General features: G+C 37.3%; 3 protein-coding genes across 3 annotated transcripts in view; all 3 read right to left on the bottom strand.

Annotated features, from left to right (window-relative positions):
- LOC134668629 (uncharacterized) overlaps positions 1-21348 on the bottom strand; it is a 347587-nt gene that overhangs the window by 302098 nt on the left and 24141 nt on the right. The gene's annotated exons all lie outside the window — the stretch shown is intronic.
- On the bottom strand, positions 623-2950 carry LOC134668712 (uncharacterized). The gene is made up of 2 exons (XM_063526154.1): positions 2107-2950; positions 623-1563 (listed from the first exon to the last, which is right to left on the bottom strand). Exons 1-2 carry the CDS (start codon positions 2890-2892, stop codon positions 1147-1149), a joined length of 1203 nt encoding a protein of 400 aa, XP_063382224.1. The 5' UTR covers positions 2893-2950; the 3' UTR covers positions 623-1146.
- On the bottom strand, positions 4817-7314 carry LOC134668710 (uncharacterized). Its single transcript, XM_063526151.1, has 2 exons — positions 6449-7314; positions 4817-6183 (listed from the first exon to the last, which is right to left on the bottom strand). The coding sequence occupies exons 1-2, from the start codon at positions 7253-7255 to the stop codon at positions 5767-5769; spliced, it is 1224 nt and encodes a 407-aa protein (XP_063382221.1). The 5' UTR covers positions 7256-7314; the 3' UTR covers positions 4817-5766.

The following is a 21348-nucleotide window of genomic DNA, read 5'->3' as shown; positions in this document are numbered from 1 at the left end:
ACAAAAATATTGTTTTGTAAACACATGACGTTTTATGGTATAGAGTAAATTGCAGAGTAATTTTAGTACGGTAGCTAAATGACAGTATTTACAAGGAAAAGCATAGTCACGTTATTATATGTAATTTGACAGAAGTGTACGTTTTGCCTTCTCATGACATTGAAATGTAAAATTGGTTGACACTAGCGGGCGTACAATTAGTAGGTACGTATACCATGAGTTGGCATTTGATATTTACGATAGCTACAGCGTGAACTCAATCGTATTCCCTCTCAATCACCAATACATCAGTGCGAGCGAGATAGACTGAGATCGAGTTCTGCGATCACACGGTAGCCGTGATGTCATACCATTACCTATATATATGATCATTTGATAAAGCACACGTATTTTTTAAACACTTTAATTTAAATAGCTACACTGTGTATATAACTATATATAGGCTGGTAGGTAGGTATAAGTGTATATAAAAGCATAAAATAATAATAAATAATAATGGTTAGGTTTTTTATAATGTGTTTATATGTATTTTTTATTGTTTTGTAAGTGTTTTTATATTTTACTTTTATATTCATATTATAAATGACCTAGCCTAAGAAGAAAGATAAATAAAGAGAATAAATAATAAAATAAAAATATAATAAAATATATAATAAATACATTAAAATCATCCATAACTCAAGAACAAACAATAGACCAGCCAATTCGAACGAACACTGATATCAGAATGGCATTTAACTGCTATCATTCGTTTCTGTGCATTTCGTTCATACTTGTTCGTACATGTACTTTCGCAGGCAAGAGGCACGATAGCTATGTAAATAACATAATAACAAATATCATTCTGATGTCAGTATATGTTCGAATTGTCCTCTGAGTGTCATAAATGATACAGCTAGGCGTGGCTCACTCCGCGATTTCATCGCTTTGCTACAGGTAGCTAAAAGTACATCCGTTCCATCCCAATTTTGGGGAAAGCCATAAGCCGCGCGTGGCGCTGTCGCCACCTAGCAGCCATATCTCTGCTGATCGTAACAGACGCGTTTTGTTAGAGAGTGAGTCTTCTGTACCTAGTACTATTATTTATTCTGTGATACAGCTAAAATAATAACGATTAAATAAACCAGTAAGTACAATAGTATTTCCTCACAATATACCCCACTTTTCGAAATCATCTACAAGACCTCTAATCCTTTCATCCATTTTTATATCTGGAGTAACAGAAATTGTTCCCAAATCATCTTTAGCAAGGTCAGGGACGTCATCGTCTTCAGTGAAGAGTATAGGAGTTATCAAAAGGCCAAAAGCTAGACCACAATCTAGTCTTTTCTTGTACTCTGTTTCAAATTCCCGCCGTGGGTACAATGACTCAACGTCCATGTTAAAATATTTAAGGAACTTTCTTAAACTTTCGTAATACAGATCTTTCAGATCGTCAAGATGTTTTCTTCTGAACTCTTGGTCGGTGCAGGGGAAGATGAAATATATGAAATCCATGACGGGACACCCGTAGTAGAGCATCTGATAGTCCACTACTTTGACTTCAGTTATGCTATCGCCATCCTGCAATATAATATTAATATTTGTATACAGCTTTTTATCATCATCATCATCATCATTTCAGCCTATATACGTCCCACTGCTGAGCACAGGGCTCCTCTCATGCGCGAGAGGGCTTGGGCTATAGTCCCCATGCTAGCCCAATGCGGATTGGGCCAATACATCTTCATACAATCTATAAATTGAAAAAACGTACCACAATAAAAAAGGAAAAATATATTAACATTTAAGCATTGTACAACTTAAAACGCCAATAGAGACTGTCCTTATAAATCGATTAAATGTAAATTTGTAATTCTAAGGGCCCCCCCACATCTGGCGTCTTTCGAGCGTCGGCGTCTACAATTCTATGGCCGACGTCGACGCAACGTCGACGCAGCGTCGACGCAACTGCGCAGCGACGTCATTTTCCATAGCGCTGGACCGACGCCGACAGACGCCGACGCTCGAAAGACGCCAGATGGGGGGCCCTAACTCCACAACTACGAGTATTTAGATGATTATGATATTTATGAAAAATAAATAACAATAAGAAATAGCACTTACTTTTTTCACGAGAATATTATTCGCCCTGTAGTCTCCATGACATAAGCAGCATCTACTTCCAGCGTTTTCGATGACATTCTTTTTCAAGGTCTCCATAACGCGGGATTTGAATTTGTACAGTACAGCTTTCTGTTCCGAATCCAAACATTTGTCCGTATAAATGACCATATTGTCTATGAACTTTTGGTACTCCTCATTAAATATAACTGTAGTTTTCAAACACTTAATTTTCTTTGCAAAGTATTCAGGATGTTGTTTTTCCAAGACCCAGGACAAGCCGTGGAACCTGGCCAGCTGCTGGACAGAAAGTTGTGCAAACTTAAGAGAAGCGACCTCCATTCGATGAACAGTCGTGAAGCCCTTTTTAGCGAGGTTCTCCAGAATTATAGCGTTCGGATTCATAGCATCGTAACTTTTAATTATATTGTATCTTTCTTCAACTGGAATATTAGTTTTATTCTGTATATCATCGTACAGTTTTGAGAGATGTCCGTAGAAGAAGGTCTCCAATCTGTAACATTCTGCAATATCAAGTATGCCCATTTGCATGTCATCTGTTTTATTTTTAATAAAGATGTTGATCTCTTTATCGCCGTCCGCAGTTTTTCCTTTAATGTCAACTTCGTACAGTTTTCCCAAAAAGTTACCACCGCTAGTCGAGATCGCCCTATTGATAGTTTTATGAGATATATATCCTTCATTTTCTACGATTTTGTTGATGGAATCTTGTAAAGGCGGCGGTAGAATATAGTCACCAGTGGATAGAACTTTGAACGGCGCTTCCATTTTGATGAACGCTATATTGTAGTCTTGATCTCGAGCACTAGTGATACACTACGAGTCGTCGGTATAGGCGTTGTCTTATATATCTAACTCGATATAAAGGTATTTTCAAGATGAGACAGACATTAGCAACGCAAAAAAAACAGCATGCCATTCATCTATTCTACATTTTATTGATGCTGCGGTAGTTTTCTTTAGATTCCACTGTTATTGCTTTATTATGTACCTAACCTTTTTAAGGCGAAATAACATCGATTCCAAAAGTGCTGACGTACTATCTTCGTACAATTTAATCCACTCATACAATTTAATCGTATATCCAAAATCTCATTATTTTGAATCAAATCAATTTTAAAACCTTAGGATTAAATGAAAAGTGAAAAAAATCACTCTCTCGGGTACGGTACACAGTAGATGTCGCTAGGCGCGCCCCTAAAGTGAAAATGAGTGATATATGTAGTATAAACATTAAATATTCGCTGTTTTATGTTATTGATGTTTTCTCTGTAGATATTTTAATATTTATCTACTTACATATTATCTTAAATACTTTTACTTACTTTCATTAAACTAGAGACAGTAAATTAAACGAACGAAATGACACACTATAGGAAGTAGATCTCATTTAGCTTGCGAGATTTGAACCAAAAATTGCAATGAAAGTTACATAAAAGCTTGTAACTGGTCATAAAAACTGACTTAATGGTGTTGCGTATTTTATAACATTTATTAAATAAAGATAAGTACCTAAGTAAAGTAAAGTATTTGCAATTCATATTCATGATGACGAACATATAAATAATATATGATTCGCGAGACCGGTTGGCTAATGAGATAGGTAGACATTATATTTTCCTCTCCGCTGCCGCTTAATTGCCTAATAACACAAGCACCTATAGGTACTATCACAAACTAGAATAAAATTCAAAATCTCTCAGAACAATCGTGGGATTAGGTATGTATGTATATATACTAACACAGTGTCCTGTTTTCATTTCGAGACCATCTGACGCTTGGGGACCATCTTGGAAAATGTTTCATCCTTTAGAAATTCGCCTTTTACTCTGATACTATATGAAGAACGCACTATATGAAGATCTGGTCCAGGGAAACATTAAAGCTTATCCAATTTAAATGGTCTGGAGAAATATTAAAGCTTATTAAATTAAAGGGGCCCACAGATTACCAGTTCGATTACGATATCAGCCTGTCAGTTAAATGCGAGATTTGACAGCTCCGAACAACTTGTCAGTTGTCTGATATCGTCCGGCGAACTGGTGATCAGTGAGTCCCTTTAAATATGATCTAGGGAAACATTAAAGCTTAATTAATTCTACACAAAAAAGCGTGTACTTATGTGAAAAAAACAAATCCTTATGGAGAAAACACTTGAACAAGCGAGGTGTTTGTCAGTCCCTTTCCAGGGCAGATTCTCTTAAATATAAAAGTAGGAATGTGAGTTTTGCCTGAGTTCGCTAGAGTGATACAGCGAAGTGTGAATCCTTTGTATGGCATAAAATACGACCGGTCTGGCCTAGTGGGTAGTGATGCTACCTAAGAAGCCGATGGTCCAGGGTTCGAATCCCGGTAAGGGCATTTATTTACGTAAGACACAGATATTTATTCCCGAGTCATTGTTGTTTTATATGTGTATATTAAGTATATCGTTGTCTGAGTATCCGCAATACAAGCCTTCATGAGCTTACCGTGGGGCTTAGTCAATTCGTGAAAAAGTGTCTTATAATAATTACTTATTTAATAAAAGCGATAAAAAATATTAATAAATACGAAGTATTTTTTTTATAACTCCCCCTCAGTTGCGCAAAGGTTATAAGTTCACCTTTGTACATATTTTATGACATGTCTTATTTTACCTCTTGTTTTTTACACAATAACGTATCATAATACTATAAATAGAAAGAAATAAAACATTCAAAATAAATTTAATAGTAAAACATCCTAAAAATATAACATTTTGAATAATTAAATTATCACTGTTAGGGATGTACCGACTAGTCGCCGACTAGTCGGGAAAGCCGACTATCCGGCCACATTTGTAGTCGGCGATTAGTCGGCGACTAGTCGGCAAAAATGGCCGATTAGTCGGCACTTTATAAGTGAAAGAAAACAGAAAAAAAGAAACCAACAGTCAATATTTACCATATGTTTTATGTCTATTTTACCAAAATACCTATTCAGGGTGTGAAAACTGTTGTTCATATAATTGACCGTTTGGTCGTTATCGTATGGTGGTGGGCTGGTGTATTCCTCTACAGGTCGATCTCAACTGATTCTCGTGTAATTTTATGGCCAAGTTTTATACTTAAAGGATTTTATTATAATTCAGTTTTTGGTTTTTTTTTTTATGGTGTAGCCATGGTGGTGGTGGTTAATGTAATTGCAAAATTTAGAGACTTATAAACAGGGCACGTTGCTCATAAAGACGCTGACCACAGGGGATAGGTTCTTAACTGGCAACTACGTACGAGAAATAGAGCCTTGGAAATACCTCCTACAAGTTGTACCTACTGACGGTCTGCTCAGGATCGCAAAATAAAAGAAAGACAGAAATTGAACGAGAATTCTAGTGATAGGTCTTTGAACCTGTCGAGAACACCTTTTACCAAGCTAATATATGAATAGCGCAACCAAAAGAGCAAAACTATTGTTTTTCACCTGAACTTATACGAAACTAATGATCTGGCCGACTAGCCGACTAGTCGGCCGACTAATCGGCCATTCGAGCGCCGATTAGTCGGCTAGTCGGCTAGTCGGCCAAATCAATAGTCGGTACATCACTAATCACTGTCTTAAAACAATAGAATGTCAAAAAGATACAGTTAAGTTAATAACGAATGAATTAACAAGTAAATTTCCTTACAAAATACCCCACTTTTGGAAATCATCTACAAGACCTCTAATCCTTTCATCCATTTTTGGATCTGGAGTAACAGAAACTGTTCCCAAATCACCTTTCGCAAGGTCAGGGACGTCATCGTCTTCAGTGAAGAGTATAGGAGTTATCAAAAGGCCAAAAGCTAGACCACAATCTAGTCTTTTCTTGTACTCTGTTTCAAATTCCCGCCGTGGGTACAATGACTCAACGTCCATGTTAAAATATTTAAGGAACTTTCTTAAACTTTCGTAATACAGATCTTTCAGATCGTCAAGATGTTTTCTTCTGAACTCTTGGTCGGTGCAGGGGAAGATGAAATATATGAAATCCATGACGGGACACCCGTAGTAGAGCAGCTGATAGTCCACTGGAATGACTTCACTTATGCTATCGCCATCCTGCAATATAATATTTATGTTTAATTACCGCTGATAAGAAAAACTTTAAACAACAATGGAGACTATCTTTATAAATCGAATAACCCTTCAAATAATATAAGTATTGACTAGTTGGAATGACTACTTTATTGTAATTATTGAAATTTAAAATTCAATTGACTTCTTTGACCGTTTCGGCATCTAGACACATTTGAGGATAAATGTTAATTGGTAATGCGTTACCTACTATATCTACAACAATAGGTTACTAATAAATATCACTTACTTTTTTTACAAGAATATTGTTAGCCCTGTAGTCTCCATGGCATAAGCAGCATCTTCTCCCAGCATTCTCAAAGTAATTCTTTTTTAAGGTATCCATAACGCCGGGTTTAAATTTGTTTAATCTAACTTTCTGCTGCACATCCACACATTTATCCGTATACGTGCTCATATTGTCAATGAACTTTTGGTAATCGTCGTTAAATTGAAATGTCAATTTCAAAGGCCTGATTTTCTTTTCGAAGTATTCAGGATGCAGTTTTTCCAAGACCCAGGACAAGCCGTGGAACCTGGCCAGCTGCTGGACAGAAAGTTGTGCAAACTTAAGAGAAGCGACCTCCATTCGATGAACAGTCGTGAAGCCCTTTTTAGCCAGGTTCTCTAGAATTATAGCATTCGGATTCGTGGCATCGTAACTTTTAACCATATTGAATCTTTCTTCAATAGGAATATTGGCTTTGTTTTGTATATCATAGTACAGTTTTGAGAGGTGTCCGTAAAAGAAATTCTCCATGCTGTAACATTCTGTAACATCAATAATAGTCACTTGTATGTCATCCATTTTATTTTTAATAAAAATATTGGTCTCTTTATCGCCGTCCGCAGTTCTTCCTTTAATGTCAACTTCGTACAGTTCTCCCAAGAAGTTACCACCGCTGGTCGATATTGACCTGTTGATAGTTTTGTGAGATATATATCCTTCTTTTTCTACTATTTTGTCAATGGACGCTTGCAATGGCGGCGGTAGGATATAGTCGCCAGAGGACAGAACTTTGATTTGGGTGTCGCAGCATTTTTCCGGAGCTTCCATTATGATAAACGCTTTATTGTACTCGTATTTCAAGAGCTCGAGCACTAGTGTTTATTGAGACGACAGAATAGGCGTTGCCTTATATACTGACCACGATATAAAGGCATCTTCACAGGCGTTGATTCGCAAAGCATAATCGGTATTTGTGTTTAATTCCAACAAAAAATTACCTGTATTTTTATTTAAATATGAATATAACGTGGTCAATTAATTTTTCGCATGATTTAAGAATGTAAAATATTTTGGTTAAAGTTATAGTGTGCTACGTCGGTCATCATGCTTCAACTTGTCTATGGGACGATAACCATCGCGTTTACATATTTTTATCCTGCCGCTTTTTTTCTACTGACGGGAATGGCTTGACAAAGTATAGATTAAATTAATTATTATAATTTAAAAAATTGCTTATTAATCTTATTATCGATATCGATAACACTTCAGTAGATATTTAATCAATCATTACCACTGGTACGCTTTTGCCCCCAAAATTCTGCGCTATGCTATGTAGCCAATCACTATGCATAGACCTTTATGTAATTTAGCTAAACGAACCGTCACCGTGATCTGAGGTAGCGTCTTCCTAATGCCTGTTATTCAATGAAACGTCACTACGCACAATACCCACTACTTTAATATAACAACTATAAGGATCATATTGCCTTGATATTACAGGCACGCTGTTATTTACCCATCGTATCTTGTACTTGGAGTCTTTCTGCGTAGTTGTTGACAATTAATACATTGTACGTTAAATAATATTTTAATTAAAGAGAACACGCGAGTTAATAGCAAGGGGTAATGTGTAATTTTGCTTAATGTGCTTGCCATATTAATTTTATTATTTAATGTGATATAATTATGCGTTAATTACTTTATAACAGCCAATGACTTTTGATATGAGGTATTTGTTTTTTAATAGCGTAGGTACAAGGTGTACCCGCAAATTTTCATATTAAATTTTTTCACCACGCCAGTTCGGAAAGGCTTACTTTGCACTTCAAAAACTGATAGCAAAGTTGCATTTTATTCACATGTGAGGCAAAGTAATCAAATGCAAATTTTGAGTTGTTTTCTTATGTTTGCTGGTAGAATTGACTTTTAAATGATAATTTTGGTTGATAAATATTTAATAACATTCATTTGGATTTAATTTGATTTGATTTTGTGTGATATTTTACATTTAATACTTGCTTCGGGTTGGTGTGGTGAAAAATTTTGTGTTTCACTCGGGGGCAAAATTTTGTTTAACCGCTCGTGCTTTGAAACCCTCGCAACGCTCAAGATTCAATTTTTCTAACCATTCGCTACGCTTGTCGTTCAATTTTGGAATATTTCGCTTGCTCGGGTATCAATTAATAGCACGAGCGGTTAAACAACAACCTTGCCCCCTTGTAAAACAAATAACTATTATAGCTTTATACAGCTCCTTAACTCGTGTTTAAATTCCCGTCACGCGAAGGTGACGATGCAACTCGAGCCGGGGTTCCTTTTAGAGCTAAAAGGTGACGAGCGATTGAGACCATTCAGCCAGCTCCGACGCTTACCTTACACGCAAGTGGACACGTAGTCGACTGAGCACAAGGGATCTTAAGAGGATAGTGGACGACCACTTCAGATACAAACGTAGTTCCCATTTTCCTCCCTGAATATTGACATTATGGAAAATGTATTTTACATAATTTATTGTATATAAACATATCTTTCGTTTGACTTTTTTTGGATTTTATAATTATTATAAAAAATAGGATTATATTGAGTGGTGCTCTAGAGGATTGTTTGACATGAGGCCAACCGCCGCTTTTTATCACCGCACCGCTCGCCGTCAGCAGGGTGAACACACACACCCTCACACCTTAGAACCTAAATCGTTGCGCACTGTGCAATTTAAGAGGAATTTCCTCCCGCGGACGCTCCGGCTGTGGAGGTTTTCTCGAGGGGATACAGTATGAGGTTATTCAAAAAAAGAATGTACTTATAGGTTTTTAAAGGGTTGGCAACGCGCATGTAACACCCCTGTAGTTGCAGGCGGCCATAGGCTACGGTAACTGTTTACCATCAGGCGGGCGGTATGCTTGTTTGCCACCGACGTGACATAAAAAAAATATTCATAAAACTTTAAGGGCCTGATTTAGTTAAATATGTTTTATCCCTTTCTTACAAATACATAAAAGTCAAAATGACAGATAAAGACAAACGATTCATAGCAAATTCAGGCCAGTTAACGCGTTTATGAATAACGCCATTACTCTTTAAAAGTTCATGGCTTAATGTATTGTATGTCCTAGAGTTTAAGGTGTAAATTTGCATGCTACTTTGTAGTTAATCATGTGTTACCTAATAACAATAGCATAAGAACCACTGTACCATGTTTATTGCAAATAAATGAAATGAAATGAAATGAAGATCACGATCTCGATGTTGAAGAAGCGCTAGCAGTCGTAGCGTCATTGTAGGAAACTCTAGGGACCTAGACCCACTTTGAAATCTTGGGACCAATTCTCACAGTACTTCGGCTGATTTTTATTTCATTGGGAGTATTTCCAGAAAAAGTGTACCATTTTTTCGTAAAATCGTCATCTTTTGGGTTATATGTATTCAAAATCACGAGGACCATCGATTTTAAAGGAAAAACAAGTTTATCGGAATAAAAATTATCGTTCGTGACGTATTTTACATACACTTTTGTATGAATCGTCGCAATACTGACACCCAAAATTTATATGAAACCTGGGAACACGTTTTCTCTTCATTTCAATCTATAGTCCTCGGGATTCTGAGTCGAAAAACCCCGAGAATCGTTGGTTTTTCAAAAAAGTTAGTGGTAGGTACATTGATAGGTATACAGTAGCTCTACTATGAGTTCCGTGAATGACAGTGAGAAGTGAAGATAGTGAGAAAGTTAAGGAAAATGTATGGAGTAATTGTACAGTGCCTCTACCGGTCACGTAAAGAACTAAAAATTTCAATTTGTACCATGAGTTACAAACGTTTTTACGCGAGTTTTCCATACTTGCCTAACTTCACACCTAAAACGCTCTCTTTCTAATTATATAATGAAAACTGAGCCAGAATTATTCTGCGTAAATACTTTACGCGAGTAAACGTGACAGATGTTATGGAAAAATACGTGCGTTTCCAACGTGACATTTCTGTCAACTTATAAACACAACAAATACGCAGATTTTTCACGAATATTAATGCAATTTTCAACGTAATATGTATAAATTTATAACAGTATGTGAACTTCAAGCAAAACTTTAAGGGATAAATCAATTAATAGTTCGATAAAAGGCTGATTTAGTACAAAGGTAATGAGTTATACTTGACATCATATTTTTCTATTTCTACTGCTACATTTGCGAAAATCACATTGCTTACGAGCAGTTTTTGGTTTTAGGCAAGAAGCTGATTGAAAACAACATTTCCATGAAAACCCGGATTGCATCATGTATGCATGCGTATGCATGTAGAAGTTACATATGTATTAAGAATTAAGGCTCAATACAAGGAGCGGTACATAGACATGTTGCTGTTTTTGTTGCTGGGTGCACATAACACATAGTAAGAACATACCGCAAGACCTATTATAATATTTACACAAGAATTGCTACGTATTTTATTAAGCACTATTATCTTAAATAAAATAAAACATACAAATGTTCTGTGAGTTTATTTATTTTTCTTTAAGTACTAAGTAAGTATTATTTTATTTTCCGTTGTTCAAATTATTGTGTTTGGTACCTAGGTAATCGTTTTTCATGTAAACTTGGTAACAGGAAATATAAAACTTTCTTCAAAAACTTTTGCTGGTGGTTCAGAATCTGAAAATTTAAATAAGATTTAAACACATTTATTGCCAAAAACCCGCTGCGTGGGTTCATTTTGTATTGGAAATGGGGCGCTTGGCACTGAAATATACTCGAGATCATATATGTACTATACAAAACACAGAGAACAGTACAAATTACAGAGGGGTCAAGCTTACATCTCATACGCTTAAAATTTGGGAACGCATACTCAATAACCGTCTGGCCGAACTGACAACCATATCTGAAAATCAATGCGGATTCTCGCCGGGAAAATCCACAACAGATGCAATACAAACATTAACAATACTTTTAGAAAAACACCGAACCAATAGAGAAGACCTCCAGCTTGTGTTTATCGATCTGGAAAAAGCGTTCGATAGAGTACCGCGAAAACTTGTCTGGCAGGCGATGAGAGCACAAAGAATACCGGAACACTATATCGTACTAGTGCAGGACATGTATGAAGGTATCAGCACACAGGTGAGAAGCGCAGCAGGACTAAGTAAACCGTTCCAAGTTGGGGTTGGAGTGCATCAGGGATCGGCCCTCAGCCCGTACCTGTTTAACCTATCAATGGACTATCTCACAAAGGACATCCAATCCCCAATACCATGGTGCATGCTGTACGCGGATGATGTTGTTCTGGCAGATAAGTGTGCAAACAAACTACAGGCCACGCTCCAACAATGGAAGCAAGCACTCGAGAACAATGGACTCCGGATCAGTCGCAGTAAGACCGAGTACATGAGATGCAGTTTCAGTAATCAGACCACACCCAATACTAACATATTCATAGATGGCCAGCCCTTGCCCAAAGTAAATCAATTTAAATATCTGGGATCAATACTGTCGGAAGACGCCAAAATAGACTCGGACGTAAACCATAGAGTCAATACAGCATGGCTAAGATGGAGAACTCTGTCAGGAGTACTCTGCGACAACAGTATGCCAATCAAACTTAAGGGTAAAGTCTACAAAACAGCGGTTAGACCAGCCATGCTATATGGGTCCGAGTGTTGGGCAGCGAAAAAGACCCACGAAAATAAACTGCACGTAAACGAGATGAAAATGTTGCGATGGTCAGCCGGCGTAACAAGGCTCGATAGGATACGCAACGAATACGTCAGAGGTTCCTTCAAAGTCGCACCCATAGGGGATAAGCTGGTAGAGAGACGAATGCGTTGGTATGGCCATGTTATGAGAAGGGACGAAGAGTACCCAGTCAAAAAGGCCTTGGCTATCCCGGAAGAGAGAAAAGGAAGAGGGCGCCCGCTAGCTACGTGGTGGACAACCGTAGCCAAAGATCTGGAACGGGCACAGCTGAACACAGAGACAACCCAGGACAGGTGGTCCTGGCGCCTAAGGACGAGGAGAGCCGACCCCAAATGAAGGGATAAGGCAAGGAAGAAGAAGGTGGTTCAGAATCTGAAAATTTAAATAAGATTTAAACACATTTATTGCCAAAAACCCGCTGCGTGGGTTCATTTTGTATTGGAAATGGGGCGCTTGGCACTGAAATATACTCGAGATCATATATGTACTATAAAATTAAGATCGCTATTAAGGTCATACGTAGGGTCTGTGCGGAAAGAGAAGAGTCGTAGGTATAATGTATGGGCTCCCCTAAATTTCACGACTCTTCTCTTTCCGCACACTCTATTAGATAATGTTACTTAGCAGTAGAAGACGGCCGCTGTCATGATGCCGACTGAAGCGGACCATTATAATACATACCTATTTTAATATTTTAAGATTTCTTCTCATGTGTGTACTATTTTCGTCATAGGTAATAAATATGTAGCCAAAAGTAGCCTGTATAATCGCGCCGTATACTTTGCTTCCTATTTTTTAACACGCAAAGTCATAATTTTAACTCGATTATTAATGATGTTTACGTAATTATCATATTTTGCAATTTTTGTCTTGAATACAATATATTTTAATTTATACATTGTTTACTAACATTGATGTGTTTATTATTTTCGTAACTATGGCAACGTCAAATCTTTAAAAAATTGTAGAATGAAGGTTGAGTCAGTAACATAGTGACAAAATTGGTCTTAGAGCATTTAATAACTGGAGTGGCCATTGAGTGCTTACTGTTAGGATTTAGGATTAGGGTTCCAAGCAGGAAAGAAAAGCTTGTTTTAACACCATATAGGTAATTTTTATTAATCTCAAGCAAGACTACATAGTAATGGCGTCTCATACGAGAAGAAAGAACACCTACATTTGTTTTATATTGACAACCGAATAAATCAAATATCATAGTCGTAGTAGTCTCGAAGGTATACTCTTTATTTTTTTGTTGACATTATTACTTACCCCTCTGCCGAAAAACTTGCACAATTGTGCAAACTTTTGTATAGACTGACATGGCTATTTGTACGTTACGTACAAATCATGTAGAAATAGCAATACATTTGACGTCCCCTCCCCCGCAAAAATGGGCAGACTGTTTTGTAAAGAAAATGACAGCGATGACATCTCCCTTCTAAATGCTCTTAGTGGATGGTAGAGGTAAGGAATACTCCATGTAATTAATAATGAAAAAGTGTCCGTCAAAAACCTTAAGAGGGAAGTACCTATACTACGTAATCGTCCATACAAAAAGAGAAAACGTTTTTCCACTTGTAAATACGAGTATCTTCCATTCCCCATGATTTTTAGTACGGTATTGATACGATGAAAAACTAGGTTTATGGATTTTCTTTTTTTCGCTACTCTGGAGAGATTTAGAAAAAATATAATAGCTGACAGCGTGCCCAGTTTTTGCAAATATTCTCCCATAAAGGAGTTTTCGCATAAAGTCATAAAGGATTCTCCTTACCTCTACCCTCCATATTCAGGGCTACCATCAGTATATGTAACATTACTTTCTGTGCATCTCACTTGCACTAATATGCGAGAGCGAGATGCATAGATAGTAAATTACGTAGACGTGAGAAAATGTGTCAATTTTGTTATTTAGTTCTTTAGGTGAATCCTAGAGGCGCTGTATAAAACTCCGATAACTCTTGCTCTGTTTTTTAGTATACTTAGAAAGGGACAGCATCGTTTGGAGTGGAGTGAAGTTAGGTACATAAGACCGTAAAGAAACGTAAAACGTGACACACGGCACGTTTATTCACTGAAAGTAAGTGAAAAATACTCTGCCAACTGATGGTAGAGGCACTGGTAGGTTGCAGGTCACTGTGACCTGCAAAAATATGTTACACAACGAAGGCCGCAAAAATATGTGACACGATCTTATTTGTAGAGCCATAAGAGCGTGTTACAAATGTTTTGCTTCGAATAGTAACATAATATTATTGCAGGTGACTGTACAGTCATCAGCAATAGTATCTTACACAACTAGGGCCGCAAAAATATATGACGCGCTCTTATTGCGCTCCAAATAAGAACGTGTCACATATTTTTGCGGCCCTAGTTGTGTAAGATACTACTGCTGATCACTGTACCTACATAGTTTTCTGTAAGCCCCCTTAAATAAGAGCTGCATCATTCCAAGTGGAATAAATAAGAAATCCTAATTTGGGACAAAAAAATGTTAGTAATATTCCGTTGAGTTACGCATTACGCAACCGGGACCTCCTGCATTGTAACCATTATCTTATTAAGCTGTATAAACACTAGTTTATTTTTAAGCTGAGTCACAGTGAAATTTGCTTTTTTATCATGGCTAATTTTGATGTTCAAATATTTAAATATTCTATACAAACAAGACATTGTGATGATGATAACAGGAAGAAGAGACTTGAAAACAGTCATGTTAATTATTTGTAGGTACGCACATTTTTTAGGGTTCCGTACCCAAAGGGTAAAACGGGACCCTATTACTAAGACTTCGCTGTCCGTCCGTCCGTCCGTCTGTCACCAGGCTGTATCTCACGAACCGTGATAGCTAGACAGTTGAAATTTTCACAGATGATGTATTTCTGTTGCCGCTATAACAACAAATACTAAAAACAGAATAAAATAAAGATTTAAAAAGGGCTCCCATACAACAAACGTGATTTTTGACCAAAGTTAAGCAACGTCGGGAGTGGTCAGTACTTGGATGGGTGACCATTTTTTTTTTTTGCTTTTTTTTGTTTATTTTTTTGCATTGTGGTACGGAACTCTTCGTGCGCGAGTCCGACTCGCACTTGCCCGGTTTTTTACGTCGTCATACGTCATGTGACGAGAAAAGTATTACGAATGCACGGTACGGCGAAAGGAAAACCGAGGAAAAGGTGGATGGACTGCGTGAGAGATGATATCAAACGAACGCGAGTGAATGATGAGATGACGGGCGAAAGAGAGGTCATGGAAGAAAAAGATATGCTGCGCAGACCCCGAATGAATGGCATAAGGGCAAGCATACGTACACGTAACCGCGTCTTGTGAAAGTAAAACAACAAGGGGAAACTGAGGTGAGTTGTGACATCGACGATTTTTTGGAATCTATTAACTAGAAACTAGGTCGCAACAGTGTGTGTTTGTTAGCTCGTAACTTGAACTAACAAACGCGCGCTATTGCGACCTAGTTTCTAGTTAATAGATTCCAAAAAATTGACGATGTCACAACTCTCCTCTGTCACAACTCACCTCGGTCTCCCCAACTACTTATGCCCCCTTTAACTTAAAGTTAAACTTACTTAAAACCAATTAAAAGTTTAACCTTAAGATACGACATTACGTCTAGATACGATATAGATTAGATATGTCAGTGTCAAAAGTCACGTTTCTGCAAACAAAGGCGTCATTTTTGACATTGACATATACATATCGTATCTAGTCGTAATATTTGACGTATCTTAGAGTTCAAATCGGGCCGTATTTCTCACTAATGGTAACATTCCATTTCTAACCGCAGCTACACTACCGGTACTGAACGCGTCGCTGTCATTGTCAATATCCATAGTAAAATTGACAGTAGTGCAGCTGTCGTTGGATGTTACGAGTATGTTACCTATGTTACCCTAAGGATGGAATGCGAGCTTGAGATTCTGAGTAGAAATATTATGAAAATTGCCAATTCGTGTAGGCATCATTCAAATGTCACATCATCTATAGTAGGTACGTGAACGTAAGTTCTGATGGTATGTTGTCTTTGGGAATGAAATCATAACAGAGGGAGTGGCTGATGTTGGCGAAACGATCGATCACACCAAGGGCGCGCCAAGTTTATTCGATACAGTTTTCGGTTAGTACGAGTTGCAAGGGCCAGTCGAAAAAGTTACGTTCAGTGTTTCTAGGTATAATAATGTGTCGAAGGCTTAGTCAAAGGTCCCAGTTTGCCCCAGTTCGTCTTTGTACATAACATTTTTATTATTTTTGTTTTGTTTTTGTCCGTTTTATGTAAACCTGTTTATGTGCAATAAAGTGACATACATACATACATACATACACTTTGTCACTAAAGATGCAACGGATAGTTGTTTGACCGGATACCGGATACCGGATATTCGGCCTGACCATCGGCCGAATATCCTATATCCGGCCGCCGAATTTTCGACCAGCGGAACTATACTTACATTTCGGTTTTACAGGTGCGCATTCTGCAGGTTTGACCTGTTTCTTAGTGAACGTTCTCGCGGAACATTTCTAGGTTCGAAAAGAGGGCGCGTGCAAGTCAATGGAATGTTTAAATTGTTTTAAAATAATAAACAAGTACGATTATGATCAAGACTGTTTCTTAAATCCAATTAGTTTACTCCAAAATCAAGCAACTTTACTATCCAGTATCCGTCCGGATAGTAGGTTACTATCCGGTATCCGACCGGATATTAAAATCATAGCCGGATAGGCCGGATACCGGATACCTAGTAACCGAATATCTGGTGCATCTCTATTTGTCACTTACCATAAGAACAAGATACAGATCTTTATACGAATCATCTGTCAAAGCGTCCTTATGGCAAGCGACAGTGGGACTTATTGCTTGAAAACGACACAATACTTAGGGCATACTGAAAATTCCTGGACTGGCCACTTAGAAAAAATAAGTCGCCTCATATATCAGAATCCAAAAACTTTCAGTATGGCCCACGTATACCTACGTTCACGTTTATTGGTGGGTGTAGTAGTAATCACTTTGTAGTACCTACACAATATATTATACAACGTTACTAGGATGGCTATGTAGGTAAATAGGTAAGGTTACTAGAAAATTAATTAAATTTTCTTAAAACCAACAACGTCGGAGCACTCGGAGCTTCTTTAAATTCCCCAGTAACGTATCCAAACGAAACCTCAACACGACACCACCGAAATTGAATCCTCCTAATTAAAACCCAGATCTTTCCAAATTAATTAACTAGAAAGTTGATTCCTTGATTAATGTACAGCGTGTATTATTTCGTTTCGGCAAAATTTCTTCTGGGAGGCGTAATCTAGCGTCGAGGGCCCTTAAGAGGATAAAGGACGAGTATAAAAAAAATCCATTTTTCTCCCCAGATATGTACAGTCTGCCGTATTCGAACTTCAAGATATTCACAAGAGACGACACGTACTAGATCCATTCTAGATCAGTTATAGATTAGATATCAACTAGTTCTCTTTTGCAGCGCAATTCGGGCAACCAATGTCATTTTTACGTTAGATAGAGATATCCTGTGGAAATCGTTCAAGAGTATCTCCAGAATCACGCAAATGTCAAATTTGACAGGTAAGATCTTAAACATATCGTTATCGTATCTTGGTGATGTCTAAAAGATATCTAATAGATGTCTATTTCAAAATCCGAATCGGGTACAGTGGCGTTCAAAAGTGCATGGATAGACGTCGACCGTAATGCCTTAATATTACGTTTGAAACATCTTTATGCCCTTTTGAACGCCAGTGTACATTATGGAAAATGTGTTGTGTGACTTTAGTTAAATAATGTAAAATATAGAAGATATTTCGATTAGTTGAAAATTCCCCGCGATCGAAATTGCTCTCCTGCACCTTATACAAATTATTTTTCATCACAGTCGCTCAGTAAATGTGGAATTGCACACAGGTTTAGCGGGAGTTATAGAAAAAGCGTTCTCCCTAGGGAGTTATGAAGTTTCTAGTGTCATAATTGTTAACAGTTTTTTTGTCTTTATACTTACTTTTTGTATCGCAAGTGTGATGAAAAACATAGTGTGTAACTCGGGGCGTAAGGTAATAATCTCTCGTTATAAACTTACTCTCGTTTGCAATATTCAACTTACGCTCCATGTTGCACAAATTGCACAATGCACAATGTGTATTATATTATCCGTAACATGCCCCTTCGTTTGACTTTTTCCGGTTTCTTTAATATTATTGCAGTTAGGGGCGAAAATTTTAACCCATTAAATGTTCGGTTCTAATCGGCGTTGATTTGAACCGAACAGGGATCACAATAAATTCAATGGAAAAAATAAATTAAGTTCGCAAAACGGCGAACTCTTTTAGAATAAGATAAAGTTGTCTAAAGAAAACCCAATAAAATTGTAACGTAATAGAATGAATGAATAAAGTTAAAGCGGCGAAGGTTCTTTTGTGTTGTTATTTATTCTTTTACCCGACTGCCGAGGCAGCGTTAATTGTGTCCGATTTTTTTAACGATTTACGCCTAAATAAATACACTGCGCAATCTCGTCGCGCTGTGAAGACGATCGGGTAAGTTGGGAAGTGAATGAACAGGTTAACATTTTTATAAAAATGTAATATTCAACAGAAATAAAACAAATGATTCTCAACCAAAAAAACGAATGTTAATTACTTACCAAAATTTTAAACGTGGCTAACGTATTAAATTCGTTTACTCTTACAAATTAATACAAATATGGATGATATCCTAAATCAACGCCTTGGTTATAATAAATAGGTTTTCGTGTTTTTCTACCAAGTAAATATCGTAATCTGTAAAAATCGTGAAAGTTTAAATCTGTCTTTCTGATTTCTGATTTTATTTCATTAGTGAGAAATAATTACCGTAACTCTGGTAGTGAATGTGTTAGTGTCAACTGGCGGGTCACATAGAACCGATGGTCGCTACGGCAGTTTGTTTTAGATTCTATTTGGGACATGCACTGTACAATTTAAGTACCTACATTAAACATTAAAACATACCTATTAGTCGTGTCTTGGCAACAAAACGCTTACAATTACTGCCGAATCATAAATTAAACGAATACTTTAATGTTACTTTTTGATGTATAAGCCCCTAAATGGAGTAGCAAGGCGCCTACTAATACCATGCTCGCCCGTTCTTACTAATCCAAAAACCATAGCAATACCTACAGAACCCCGAAAAGGACAAAAGTTCCATTCGAATCCCCGTGTCCTCGAGGGTCAATTCTTTAGTTTAATTGAAACGGCTAACGTAGGGTAAACCCTCCAGTGAATGAACACCCCCCAGTGAATGAACAAAATCACGTTTTTTGTCTAAAATAAGAAATATAGCAATTTCTTCCACTTGTCTTATTTTTTTTCTTATTAACAACTCTATTTCCTATGCAATGACAACCCGTAATAAATTTATTTTTGACCAGTTAGGATGTGACTGGCGTTTGAAGTTTACGTATTTCTGGATTTGAAGTTTTGTATGGAAATATTAGATCCCAGATAAGAACAGTGTATGTTTGGAGCAACATATGAAGTGCTTATTTAATCTTTACCAGTACAAAGTTTAGTTATTTGGTTAGATTAAGAGCTGAACCTTCTATTTATGTACACTTTGTCGGCGTATTATGCGATTAAGTCTTTATTTTTTATAGTTCCATTACTGGCTCATCAAATGTTCTGAAACCAGTAAATGAACAGTGTGTTCATTTACTGGTGTCGCGTAGATTTCATTTTTTTCCCAAATGTATATGTAATCTCTATCGTATTGAGCTGGTTTTTTGTTATTCTGCATAGAAAACGATTCTGATTCATTTAGCCAGTATTGGAACAAACCAAATTTCTATAGTCCATTTACTAGATTTGTCATGCCTATGTATGAACAACACAAAATTTGGCTTGTTCATTTATTGGATTTCTACTAATTCTATGTATGAACAGTGTAACCACGAACAATGCAGTGACAAGTTTTTATTTTAAGCATTATTTAGTGAGCATGACCCCTTTTCATCAAAATATGCACGTTGGTTCTTGTTTTAATGGTTGATTTTATTTTTTCCTTTTAATATGTAACGGGTTTCTATGTTATTGGTGAATAACCATCATTTTATTACATTCTAATCGATTCGAAGTCAATATGGAGGGATAAAAAGATTTAAACGCTATCGCTGTACCTATTAAAATAGAGCCGGAAACGGTGTTTGTGGTAAAAATGATTTTATTATGCTAATTAAAAAGAGTTAAATAATGTTCATTCACTGGGTTTTTCGGTGTTCATTCACTAGTTTTTATGTTCATTCATTAGGTTTTTGGGTAGTTTTTGGTAAATTATGGTAATTATGGCTTCTAACACTTTACAAAGCTCAAGTCCGGTCGTGTATGGAGTATTGCAGCCACCTGTGGGATGGCTCAGCTAAATACCAACTCGCCGCTTTGGACTCAGTGGAGCGCAGAGCCAGGAGGATGATTGGCGACAAGAAGCTAACGGCTAAGCTTCAGTCTTTGGCCCATCGGCGGAAAGTCGCCAGCCTGTCGGTATTCTACAGGTTGCACTTCGGGGAGTGTGCCCAAGAGCTACACGAGCTTATTCCACCGTCCCCATTCTACCATCGGACTTTTAGACGCACGGCCGGTTTCCATCCTTACTTGGTAGATATTCCACCAATTCGCACGAAGCGCTTTGCTTCTACTTTCCTTATGCGCACTGCCAAGGAATGGAATTCCTTGCCGGCGTCTATATTTCCGTGTTCTTATAACCCGGCAACCTTCAAATCAAGAGTGAACAGGCACCTTCTGGGCGAGCTCGCTCCATCGTAGGCCACGTCTACGCCTCGGCTAGTCTGTGGCCATGAGTAAGCCCATTCATAATAAAAAAAAAAAAAAACTCAAAAACTATGAAAGTAATTAAAAATCGCAGAAATTACTTTCTTATTTATTAAATGAGGATTGATTAAATTGCAGTTAATTATGCCAATTATTAATGAATGCTGAGCAATGATTTTTCAAATTTGGATAATTGCTTAAGTGTTCATTCACTGGTGGTCTTACCCTACCCGAATTCCGTAATTTAGTTTCGAAACGGCCGAAACAAAAGAAAAGATGGCTGTCAACGTTCCGAGCGTTGTTTATGCGAACTGTCCGGTATTTTGATGAATGTTCGCTTTCTGCTTAGTGGAGCGGGTTTGACTAAAACTTAGTTCCTAGCCTAACAAGTATTTATTT

This window comes from Cydia fagiglandana, chromosome 11 (assembly GCF_963556715.1).
Source record: "Cydia fagiglandana chromosome 11, ilCydFagi1.1, whole genome shotgun sequence".
NCBI lineage: Eukaryota > Metazoa > Arthropoda > Insecta > Lepidoptera > Tortricidae > Cydia > Cydia fagiglandana.
Note: the sequence above shows the minus strand (reverse complement) of the source record. Positions and strands in the feature narration are given on the sequence as shown.

Coding starts and splice junctions, on each gene's coding strand:
- LOC134668712 (XM_063526154.1), bottom strand. CDS start 2,892: ATGGAAGCGCCGTTCAAAGTTCTATCCACTGGTGACTATATTCTACCG. Junction 1,564..2,106: donor ATAATATTCTCGTGAAAAAA/GTAAGTGCTATT, acceptor ATTATATTGCAG/GATGGCGATAGCATAACTGA.
- LOC134668710 (XM_063526151.1), bottom strand. CDS start 7,255: ATGGAAGCTCCGGAAAAATGCTGCGACACCCAAATCAAAGTTCTGTCC. Junction 6,184..6,448: donor ACAATATTCTTGTAAAAAAA/GTAAGTGATATT, acceptor ATTATATTGCAG/GATGGCGATAGCATAAGTGA.